The following is a 12,670-nucleotide window of genomic DNA, read 5'->3' as shown; positions in this document are numbered from 1 at the left end:
GTGGGCTGTCTGCAGCCTGTTGGCCATGAGTTTGTGACTCCTGGTTTGTTACATCAGATAACTAACTGACAAAAGTGAGATAAATTCCGCTGCAGCTGAACAGAGCAGCGCTTCAGATCTCGTCCATAAAAATAGGATCAGAGGGGCTCCTGGGTTGGTTCAGTCGGTTAAGCATCCAACTTCAGCTCAGGTCATGATCTCCCAGTTCATGAGTTCGAGCCCTGTGTCAGGCTCTGTGCTGACAGCTCAGAGCCTGGAGCCTGTTTCGGATTTTGCGTCTCCCTCTCTCTCTGCTCCTCTCCCACTCATGCTCTGTCTGTCTGTCCCTCGCGCTCAAAAATAAAGATTAAAAAAAATCAGGTTAGATGCTGCGCATCACCCTGTCTTCCCCAGAGATCTAAGGAGCCCCCCCAACCCCCCCGCACCACCACAGAAAGGGCGAGAGACGAGGAGCACGTAACAACTGAAGACACAACGGAGAGCCTCTGACAAAATGCCACCCAGCAGGAAAGACAGAGTCCAGACGACCAGGGAAGTGGCCTTCTTGGAAGGTGCACCACGGGGCGGGGGCACCAGGGCACATTCCAGAAAGCACTTTGTTTTCAAAAGCACCGAAGCCCCACCTCCAGGAGAAGGAAACAGAAAGACATGAGGGGAAGCCAGGCTGACACGAAGAGACATCAGACTCTTCAGAAAGAAAAATCTAGGAAACCCACACTACCAAAGCAGAGTGACTGCTGACCGACCAGAAGGAGCAGAACGGAGGGCCTGGGAAGTGGGATCAGTGACGAGGACTCAGCAGAGGCGCTGTTCCAGAACACGAACGGAACAGAAAGGACAGTAAATATTGGAGGAGAAGATAATACAAACGGGAGACAGAGAACAAAGCCAACCTACATATTAAAGGGTATTCTTTAAGAAGCAAGGGCAAGGGGCATAAAAGATCATCAGAATAACCATAACCGACTGAAGAAAACGTTACTGGGTCAAAAAACCAAGCACACCTTCACCTCTCACCCTTTAGCATGACTATTATCAAAAACAGGGGCGCCTGGGTGGTGCAGTTGGTTAAACGTCCAACTCTTGATCTCGGCTCAGGTCATGATCTCGCGGTTCGTGGTTCGAGCCCCGCGTCGGGCTCTGCGCTGATGGTGCAGAGCCTACTTGAGATTCTGTCTCTCTTTCTGCCCCTCTCCCGCTGGGTTTTTCTCTCTCTCCCTCTCTCCCTCTCCCTCCCTATCTCTCTCAAAATAAATAAATAAACATAAAAAATTAAAACAAACCAACCCCTGAAAATGACACATGTTAACGAAGATGTGGAGAAACAGGAGTCCTGTACACTGTTGGTGGCCTGATTAAATGGTGCAGTGACTGTGGGAAAGAGTATGAAAAAATTAAACCTATGAGGACCCTATGGGCCCGCAATATGTCCCAAAGAACTGAAAGTAGGACCTCAGAGATATCTGCATCCCATGTTCACAGCAGCATTTTTCACAACAGCCAAAAGGTAGAAGCAACTCAAGTGCCCGTCAACAAACGAACGGACAAACAAAATGTGACACACACGCACTGTGGAATGTACAGCCTTAGAAAGAAAGAAAACCTGCAGTATTGCTACAACGCCGAGGAAACTTGAGAACATCATGCTAAGTGAAATGAGCCAGTCATTAAAAGACAAATACTGGAAGATTCTACACAGAGCAGGACCTAGAATATGCAAATTTATAGAGACAGAAAATAGAATGCTGGTCTCCAGCGGGAGGAAGAAATAGGGTGTTGTTGTTTAACGGGCATGAAGTTTCGGTTTTGCGAGATGAAGAAGTTCTAGAGACAGATGGTGATGGTCACACAACAACATGCACAGACTTAATGCCACTAACCTGTAGACTTAAACATAGCTGAGTAGTAAGTTTTATGATGCATATATTTTACCATGATTAAATAAATAAATATATATAAAAGAAGCAGGGCACCTGGGTGGCTCAGTCAGTTGAGTGTCCAACTCTTGATTTCGGGTCAGGTCATGATGCTGGGGCCGTGGGATGGAGCCCCATGTGGGTCTCCATGTTGAGTGTGGAGACTGCCAAAGATTCTCTCTCTCTCTCCCTCTGCCCTGCCTGCTCCCACTTGCTTACACACTTTCTTTAAACACACACACACACACACACACACACACACACACCAAACAAAAAATCCAAGGGATAGCTCAAAGGAGCTTGATGGAAGACTACTGAAGTCATTATCAAATATGCAATGACTCAGACAATATGCCACCCACATGCTCTTCTGGGGCAAAAAACCCCCAAGGGGCACTTTAGTTGACTGAAAAATGAATCAAAGTAAAGAACTTGCAGATTGGGAAGTAATGGTCTCAGAAGATTGGCAACTAGCACCCAAATCTGTTAAAATTTAAAATTAGTTTGCTAACTGTAAATATAATCCTAAAATTATTCAGGTGACAAAAATAATTATTGAAGGAGATATTATAACATATGAAAATAATAATTTATAATATTATACATACTTAAAAAGAGTTGCCGAAGTGAATAAAATTTATAAAATAACATTTCTGTCTCTATAGATTTCTGTCCCTATACTGGGTACCTCATGTGAGCAGAATCATACGTTTTTCCTTCTGGCTTATTTCACTTAGCATAATATTTGCAAGTTTCATTCATGTTTAAGCATGTATTAAAATTTCATTCTTTTTGGGGCACCTGGGTGGCTCAGTTGGTTAAGTGTCCAACTTCAGCTCAGGTCATGATCTCATGGTCTGAGGGTTCGGGCCCCACACTGAGCTCTGTGGTGACAGCTCAGAGCCGGGAGCCTGCTTCAAATTATATGTGTCTCCTTCTCTCTGCCCCTCCTGTGCTCACATTCTATCTCTCTCTCAAAAATAAATAAACTTAAAAAATTAAAATTTTTTTCATTCTTTTTTACATCTGAAAGATATTCCATAGCATGTTTATGCCACATGTTGTTTGTCCCTTCATCTGTGGACGGACACTGGGTTGTCTCCACTTTGCGACTATCCTGAATAATGCTGCCATGAACACCGGCTTATCATTTGAATATTTGAAAGCTACAGGTTGTTGTCAAAACCAACATTAATATTTTCATTTTGTTATTTCAAGTGGCAGAAGGTTTTACAATACACCAGCTCTTAGGATTTGTCGGCATTCATTCATTCATTTTAACGAGACTTTATGCCCAACGTGGGTCTTGAACTCATGAGCCTGAGATCAAGAGTCACATGCTCAGGGCACCTGGGTGGCTCAGTAGGTTAAGTGTCCATCCTCAGTTCAGGTCATGATCTTGCAGTTCATGAGTTCGAACCTTGCATTGGACTCTGTGCTGACAGCTCAGAGCCTGGAACCTGCTTCTTCAGATTCTGTGTCTCCCTTTCTCTCTGCCCCTCCCGCCCAAAAGTAAATAAACATTAAAAAAAATTGTTTTAAGTCACTTGCTCAACTAAGCCAACCAGACACCCCCGGACCTATCAGCATTTATAAGATTCAAAATTTAAATACTTGGCAGTTCCTAAATCAAACTGAAAATGAACTTCGATACCTTTAACACATTAGATTATACATTCATTACCTAGGATGTTGTGTGCATCCTTTCCCAAGCATAAGCAACATAAATTTACTGCCCCTAGATTATGGAGCCTTAAATATAAAGTAACCATTGGAAAGAGGGCTCTGTTCAAGGTTACCATTTCACTGCCTTGTTAGCAAGTTTTTACCATTTTAAAAGAGGAAGAAATAACTGATTTCTTATCTGATGACTTCACTTCTCTAGTTATAAAAGTACTCTTCATAGGGTAGCAAAGTATTTGGCAGAATTAGGCAGACATATTTATTTCCATTAATTAATTAATTGATTAAATGTATTTATTTTAGAGGGAAAGAGAGTACACAAGCAGGGGAGAGGGAGGGAGGGAGGGAGGGAGAGGAAGAGGAAGAGGAAGAGGGAGAGGGAGAGAGAGAGAGAGAGAGAGAGAGAGAGAGAATCTTAAGTCCCTGACATGGGGCTTGATCCCAGGATCTTGGGATCATGACCTAAGCGAAAGCCGGACGCTTAACCGACTAAGCCACCCAGGCGCCCCAGAGAGAGAGAATCTTAAGTCCCTGACATGGGGCTTGATCCCAGGATCTTGGGATCATGACCTAAGCAAAAATTAAGAGTTGATGCCCAGCTAGTTGACTGAGCCACCCAGGCGCCCCTCTTACCTTTTCAAGAAATAATTTTGCCAGTTTCTTGAAAAAATCATTAAGTGTAAGTTTGAATCTGACAAAGATATCACAAAATCGAATCCCATTATCATCAAAGCATCCCAAAGATAGAAGGTATTTCAGAGGAGTGTCACATACTAAGGCCAGCTTTAATATTAGTTAGAAATCCATGGGCAGCTTTCTTTCAACAAAAATGTTGATTCTTTATTATCTGCATTAATGGAACAGTACAGGAGTCGAATCATCTAAAATTGCCAAATTCACACATGACTTCTCTCTGGCACTGGAATGAGCTTTGGTCTGATCTGTGCACATGGGTATGCTATTGTGGAAATCCCCATGAAGACATGACCTCAAAGGACCTAGGAGCCTGCCCAGCATCCCTACACCTGCCAGTACCCTTAACTCTAGCTCAGAGTGTTAACAGAGGCAACATTTCCCTACCAGGCAAAGTGCCAGCTGGGACAGCAGCCCCCTCATGCTGACCTTCCCTATAGGGCAAAAAGCTTCAGCTGAGCTGAATGAGGTGACAATGTCAAGTATGAACCAGGGAATCAATGGTACAGAAAGCTTACTAATCTCAAAGAAGGGTTTTAAAAGCAAGAGCCTTCCATGACTAATCAAGTACTGATTGCAGAAGAAACTTCAATTTCAACAAAAGGAATGGTATTCAAGCTATTGTGAAGGTATTCCCTTCGGTAAGTACAAAATAAACTTTTCAAAATAAATTTTTTCTCAAAATGTCCTATAAATGTCTACCTTTTTACTATATGTTTTAGTAGCATAAGACTTCAAAGAATATTAAATAGTTATTACTTCCATTTGGTCAATGGATTAAAAAGGACGTCATGATCCTATATATGATTACCATCTATCACGTCCTACAGAAAGCAATACCGTGTGAAACAGCCATGCTATATGGTGAGGATCAAATCAGACATCGTCTCCAGGTCAGAACTGAGAAGAAAAAAAGTTCATTTTCAAAGAACAAAAGGCTTTTCCCTTGTGAAATTAGACTCAGTGGCTAATCTCTTAAAAATGTGCAGCCATATGTCTATGTGAAATATTTTACTCAAAGTATGCTGTGAAACACACGAGCATAGTTTCCATCAGCAATGTTAAAAATCAGATTAGAAAAATTGCTTCTCCGCCTTTTGGCTAAGATCAAGTATAAAAATGAGATTAGAAAAAAAATCAGGTCTTGAAATAGAAGATAGGCAGCAAAGAAATGGCACTTTAACCTTGGCATCAAGCTAAAATCCTTCCTTTCCAGCCTTCCTATACCACACCCAGCATTCAATTTCTTTCCAATATTTCATAGACTTGGACCTTTTGCTCACATGAAGAGTAGAAGTATTTATAATAATGACTGCAAATTATTCCACTTTCGTACATTAGCTATTTGCCTTGGTGGAGAAAAAGTGGGGATTCAGCATTTTAACAAAGCATAGGGTTAGGAAAATGCTGGGGGTATCAGTCTGAAATTTCAAAGAGTATATGTTCCAAACTCTGGGAAGTTTTACTTTAGCAGGAAATACAATTGTTAGAGAACTTGTCTTGAAATGTCACTTGATTTTTTTTTTAAATATTTTTATTTATTTCTAGGAGAGAGAGAGAGACAGCGTGAGCAGGGGAGAGTCAGAGAGAGAGGGAGACACAGGCTCTGAAACAGGCTCCAGGCTCTGAGCTGGCAGTCAGCACAGAGCCCGACGCGGGGCTCCAACCCACGAACCGCGAGATCATGACCTAAGCGAAAGTCGGACGCTTAACCGACTAAGCCACCCAGGAGCCCCAAAATGTCACTTGATTTTTTAATAAAAATTATTTCACGCCTTGCAAAAAATACATCAACCTCTAGTGGTACCTTTACACTTAAATCCTAATTTAAAATTTATTTGGAAAACAAAACAAAAATCCTCTTTAATAAATTCCAAAATCTTATTAACCCTTACCACTCTGCCGCGATAATGCAAATCCCAACCTGAGAACTAAGAATGTGGCAATAAATGCCAACGTCTGTATCTGTTTGGAATGGGACACACTTAGGTTTCTGTCTGTTAGCCTCAGGCATAGTACATCAGAGAAATGTGAGTAGCCCATAATCTGAAATCAACAGTGCCGTCTCCCATAATTTGAAAACCTAACTGTAAAATCTCTGTTCTAATTATTTTATAAATAGCAAACATTCCTAACGAACCCAAGAAAGCATTCAGATGAATATCTGAGGCTGAAGAATGACTGACTGCTTATGGTCACAGCCAATTACGAAGCAAGAGAATATGATCACAGTTTGAAGGAAACACATCTTGAGCATGTATAAGTCCTCAGCATCTACTTCAGGGAGGTGAGCAGGTTTCTTCTAGACACGTGGAATCTGATGCTACTGCACAGTAATCATTTTGAAGGGAAAACAATCCCTGTGAGCCTGAGTCATCAAGTTCAATCTTATTTTTTAAAACTAAAGCTAGGGGCTNAAAAAAAAAAAAAGAAATAATAAAGACACCAAATGTGGACAAAGAGTTTAAAAAAATAAATAAATAAATAAAACTAAAGCTAAAACAAACAAGCACAGATAAAGCTTAGTCTCCTTGACATGTTTCAGCATGGTTTTGTTTTGTTTTTTTAATGTTTATTTATTTTTGAGAGAGGGAGAGAGACAGAGCATCAGCAGGGGAGGGTCAGAGAGAGAGGGACACACTGAACTGGAAGCAGGCTCCAGGCTCTGAGCCATCAGCACAGAGCCCAACGTGGGGCTTGAACTCACGAACCTGTGAGATCATGACCTGAGCTGAAGTTGGACACTTAACCAACTGAGCCACCCAGGCGCCCCTCAGCGTGGTTGTTAACCTCATGCCATTGCATCGCGGAAACTGTCAGTACATTCGAGGGTGGAGGGTTGCGGTAATCAACCAGAGAAGCAAGGACATTCATGCCTCTTTCTCTCCTTTCCTTCTCCCAAATCCACCTCTTTGGATGGCTCCTGCTAAGGACAACATACGCCACGTCACCACTGGAAGCAACTTTCAACCACCTTTATTCTTCCAAGTCCTTTACGACATGTCTTCGTGTCCTGAAGTCTTTTCCCACTGCTTCTCTTCTACTCTCGAGTTCTTTTTGCCTCGAGCCTCATCACTTCATGCCCCGTTCGCTGCAGAGACTTTCCCTCAGATGTTGGCCTCCATCTTCCTGCCCCCTGGGTCCACCCTGCAGAACATGGTCCACTTTGGTGTGGCTTTCTTTTGGCAAAGCACCTATGTTCATATCCCATTTCCTATGGTCCAATATCCAAGGTCTTCTCTCTCTTTTTTTTAATGCCTATTTACTTCAGAGAGAGAAAGAGAAAGAGAGAGTGAGAGAGGCATGAGCAGGGGAGGGTCAGAGAGAGAGGGAGACACAGAATCTGAAGCAGGCTCCAGGCTCTGTCAGCACAGAGCCCAAAGTGGGGCTTGAACTCACGGATGGTGAGATCATGACCTGAGCCAAAGTCACATGCTTAACTGACTGAGCCACCCAGGCACCCTCAAAGTCTCTCTTTTTAATGTTTATTTTATTTTGGGAGACAGAGAAAGAGAGAGAGGTGGGGGAAGAGCAGAGAGAGAGAGAGAATCCCAAGCAAGCTCTGTGCTAACACAGGGCTTGATCCCACGAACTGTGAGATCATGACCTGAGCCGAAATCAGCAGTTGGATGCTTAACTGACTGAGCCACCCAGGCACCCCCAGGACCCAAAGTCTTCTGAGTGGCTTTTCTCCCCGCAAGTAGGACAGTGCAGAGATCTAGGAAGGATGGGACTCAGGAGAGCAGGATTCAAGTCTGACTCCTTGGCCTTAGGCTAACTTTCTTATGTCTCTTATTCTCTGTTTCTTCACCTGTAAGATTAGGAAAATAGTCGAAGCTGTCCCATAAGACTGTTTTAAGGTTTAAATGAAACACGTAGTGTTAAGAGATGCTAAACGCTCATTCCCACACTGTCCTTTCTCCCCAGTGATGCCTGTCTTGCTCTTTCCTGCTGACCCTCTTCCAGAAATACTCCAATCACAGAAGCTCTGAAAGTCACCTCGAACAGCTCAGCCCTCCATCCTCTGAGCTCCTTGTGACTTTTAGCAGCTCTCAAAGAGAAAACCTGCCTGTAGCAGAAACCTCAAAGGTCTCCTGGAACCTCCACAGAACCCCAAGGCACATTCCATTTGCTCCAATTGCAGCAATCTGTAGGATTTATTTATTTATTTATTTATTTATTTATATGTTCATTTATTTTGGGGGGCGGGGAGGAGAGCGAGGAAGATACAGTATCTGAAGCAGACTCCAGGCTCAGCACAGAACCTGACCCAGGGCTCGAACTCAAACCATGAGATCATGACCTGAGTCCAAGTCAGACACTTAACCAACTGAGCCACACAGGTGCCACTCATTTTACTTTTTTTAAACTGCTATCCTACTGTATCTTCTTACTTGATTTAAAAAACCTCCTTCCTGGGGTGCCTGGGGGGCTCAGCTGGTTGAGCGTCCGACTTCAGCTCAGGTTATGATCTCATAGTTCGTGGGTTCGAGCCCCACGTCAGGCTCTGTGCTGACAGCTAGCTCAGAGCCTGAAGCCTGTTTCGGATTCTGTGTCTCCCTCTCTCTCTGACCCTCCCCTGCTCACGTTCTCTCTCTCTCTCTCTCTCTCTCTCTCTCTCTCTCAGAAATAAATAAAACATTAAAAAAATTAAAAAAAAAAACACCCTCCTTCCCTCCTGGTTCCATGATGGGTCCCCTTCTTCCCAAGGACTGAGTCTCAAGCTGAAGACAGACACAGGGAGAGGCAAACACCGGGCTCAAACCCCCGTCCAGGACCCACAGCCCAGTTATGACCGTCAAATGCTCTAAAGTTTTACCAGGCTCTGTTTTGGCCCTAAAACAGGATAGCAGTACCGGGTGGACAAAACCAGAGACAGGACATAGGGCTGCAAAGACAGGAAAAGGGGAAAGCGTGCATTGTTATGAGTTATTTCGTTCCTCCCCCCCCAATACAATTTCCTGAGGCAAAGGACTCCTAGTAATGCAATTATCTTAGTATTTTGAAAAGCAACCTTATTTCAAAATAAGGAAGCTGGGGTTTTAGAAATCACACTTTGTGTCCGTAGAGGGCCGGGTCACAAGAGCCAGGACAGAACGCCCTCTCGGGTGGAGAGATTTCAACAGCACCAGCTTCCCGGGGGATTGCCTCACGCTGTCCTTCTGTTTTGATTTTTAATTCATAGCTTAACTATTAGAAGACAAAAAAAAGTGCTGAATTTAATCCCTTAGCAGGCAGTGTTTACCATTAGACTTCAAATACATACGGTTTATTGAGGGAAGAAAATCTTAAGACCTTTCTAGACATCTTTGGAACTGTTTTGTACTCTCTCAAGGGCCCAGGCCGACGTGAACACTGTGGCCAACTGACAACAAATCTCTGTCTTTCCTTCTCAAGGTAAGAAAGGCCCGCAGGGCTCAGCAGGGAGCATTAACAACAGGAAGGAAAACACCTGAAGAACATCGGCCTCAAGAAACCAAGGAGACACACAGAACGTGCGGACTTGGCTCTGCTTGGAGTCTGTGACTTGGCTCGCTGCCGCAGAAATAAAGGAGCAAAGAAAGCTGGTTGAACAACTTCACTTCTCTTTGGAGGAGGGATTGAAATGAAGCCTTGCATAGGGACAGGAGATTTGAGGCAATTAGTGGCAGGGGCCCAATAAAAACAAGCCTCCCAGTTTAGGGGGAGAGAAACCCAGCCACCACGTGCACGCTGCCTAAGTGCCTCTCATGATCTCTGTCCAGGGCGCTCACACATCTGCAGTAACATTTAGGAGTTGTTTTCAAGTCTCAAAGTCTCTGATTATTCTCCTAGATTCACACCAGACAATCGGTTCTCCCTTCCTCTCCGTTCCACAATGTCCTCATGCACGCTGACCCCAACACACAGAAACACCGCCTCTTGCATTTTCGAGGAATCAATGACCAGCCCGTGCTTGCTTTGAAAAGCTGGAGCCCAAGCCAAACACCCTCTCTATCATTTTCGAAATGGGTGGTTGAAAATACCAATTCTATGTTAAAGATGTTTAAAGACCTCACAACTCCTCTATCACTAATGGAAACATACTCATTTCTTTATTTCGAGGATCCAATATAAGTTGGCTTGCCTCCTTCCAAAAGGCCTTACTTAGAGCCACGTGGGAACATGGTGATGTGGGATGACCCTGAACACGCCTCCGCCCACGGACATCCCAAAACTGCAGCTTCACAGGAGACAGCTCCCTGTGAGGAAGCCCTGAAAGCCTGCTCAGCTGCTCCTCCACCACGAAGGAGAAGACGATCACACTGAGGTGGGTCGGAAAGAGGGAGATGCGGTCTCGACCAAAACCTCACGCCGGCACAGAGATCCCCAACAGGGAGGGGTCTTACAAATACAGAGCTTACCCTAGAGGAGTGAGGGGTCTGTGCCCCATGCCAGGAACCCCAACCCGTGGGACCTACCCCAGAGAGATACATCCCCCAAAAGGTCTGGCTTAGAAAATCAATGGGGCGTGCAAGGGGCCAGGAGTGTGTAGGAAAGGAAGTGCTGAGAGGAAAAAAACTTCCAACCAAGAATACTCTACCCGGCAAGGTTATCTTGCAGAACTGAAGTAGAGATAGGGAGGGTGGTAGTAAGATTTACCGTGGCGATCGCTTTGCAATGCATACAGATATGGAATCATTATGTTGTACACCTGAAATCAACATAATGTTATATGTCAATTGTACCTCAATAAGATATTTTTTAAAAAATTACCTGAGGCATGTGTGTAGCTCAGTTGGTTGAGAGTCCAACTCTTGCTTTTGGCCCAGGTCATGATCACAGGATCATGGGATTGAGTCTCGCCTAGGGCTCCATGCTGAGCACTGAGCCTGCTTAAAATGCTTTCTCTCTCTGTCTCTCTCTCTCTCTGTCTCTCTCTCTCTCTCTCTCTGGGCACCTGGGTGGTTCAGTCAGTTAAGCATCCAACTCTTGATTTTGGCTCAGGTCGTGATCTCAGAGAGAAAGTACGAAAAGGGGAGGAGCAGAAAGAGAGGGAGAGAGAAAGAATCCCAAGCAGGTTCCTCACTGTCAGCACAGAGCCTGATGCGGGGCTTGAACCCATGAACCATGAGATCATGACCTGAGCTGAAGTTAGACACTTAACCAACTGAGCCACCCAGGTACCCCTCTCTCTCTTTCAAATAAACAAATAAATAATGCTACACAGGATCACTCTAATTTTCCCTACATTAAAATTTACTTCACTTTCTCTGAAAGAGATAAATTAAGCTCTAAGAAAACTTAGGCACCTAGTTACAAAATCCAAGTGAATCTTAACTCCTGGGTTAGCCCATCCTTGGCTATTACAAACAAATGTTTGCAAATTTTTTTAAGAAAATCCTTTTTATATAATAAAATTTAATTTTTAAATGACTATAACTTTCAAGTCTAGAAAGGTAGCTTCGTATTAAGCACTCTAGGAACATTTACCAACTGAATTTGAGGAGCCACTGCTCTGTCTGTCGGCAGTTTGTCTGGGACCATCTCCAGGGCTGAGTCCAAGGGAGGAAGCGAGTGTGCGGGCAAGCTCACCTGTCCTCAAAGCACACGGTGCACTTCCAGGCGTGGGTCCTCCTCAGGAACACCCGGCACTCGGAGCACACACGGTAGCTGCAGCCTTTGCACACGGCGCCCCGGTTCAGCAGAAGCCCCAGCGGGCGCTGGCAGCGGGCACAAGACTTCTCTTTGTACTCCTGGCTCACGCTCTTTGCTCCTTTCCACCTGAGATGCTGCAGGTGCGTCTTCAGTTTCCTGCGGCCCAAAGGGTCAAATGAGGAGATAGGACTGAATGGAAGGACAGACGCTAGACATACTCCTTCACGGCAAGAGCCCTAACACTGCCACTCACGGCAAGAGAAGAAGAAGGCGCTTTGGCTTCCAGTGCTCCCAGGAAACAACATGGCCCGGCGAGCCAGGGGTCTCACTTAACCTTCCAAAAAGAGGCTCAGAGATTTTCTCAGCTGTGAAACAGAGACGAGCAAAAGCTTATCTCCCAGGGATGCGGAGAAGACCAAATGGCAAAGTGTAAAAAATTCCTGGCACAGATGAGTCAGCCACTCATTTTGTTCTAGACTCATCCCTCCATGCCCAAAGGGCATCATGATGGTTAGCAAGAACAGTGAGAGAAGAAAGCAAAGCAAAACAAAACACGCACACACACACAAACACAGAGCATGGCATCAATTTTAATATTGAAGGCATAGAAAGAACTATAAAGATAGAACATACGCCCCGGCTATTGTCATAAGTTATCTACCAATACAATTATTTAACTGGTGCTATGCTTTTGCTACTGGGTTTTTTGTTTTTGTTTTGTTTTTTGGGTTTTTTTGTTTTTGTTTTTTTTATGGCTTGTT

The 12,670-nt window shown here is 44.2% G+C and overlaps 1 protein-coding gene across 5 annotated transcripts in view; it reads right to left on the bottom strand.

The window, feature by feature from the left end:
• The window catches only part of SYTL3 (synaptotagmin like 3), a 98,298-nt gene that overhangs the window by 64,609 nt on the left and 21,019 nt on the right, over positions 1 to 12,670 (bottom strand). For all 5 annotated transcript variants that reach the window (XM_077755127.1, XM_077755129.1, XM_077755132.1 and 2 more), the window contains one exon: positions 11,847 to 12,065. In XM_077755127.1, the coding sequence (XP_077611253.1) occupies positions 11,847 to 12,065 (219 nt within the window). The remainder of the gene's footprint in view (positions 1 to 11,846; positions 12,066 to 12,670) is intronic.

This window comes from Crocuta crocuta, unplaced genomic scaffold (assembly GCF_008692635.1).
Source record: "Crocuta crocuta isolate KB4526 unplaced genomic scaffold, BGI_CrCroc_1.0 scaffold11, whole genome shotgun sequence".
Lineage (NCBI taxonomy): Eukaryota > Metazoa > Chordata > Mammalia > Carnivora > Hyaenidae > Crocuta > Crocuta crocuta.
The sequence above is the reverse complement of the archived record's forward strand: the minus strand, read 5'-3'. Positions and strand labels throughout refer to the sequence as shown.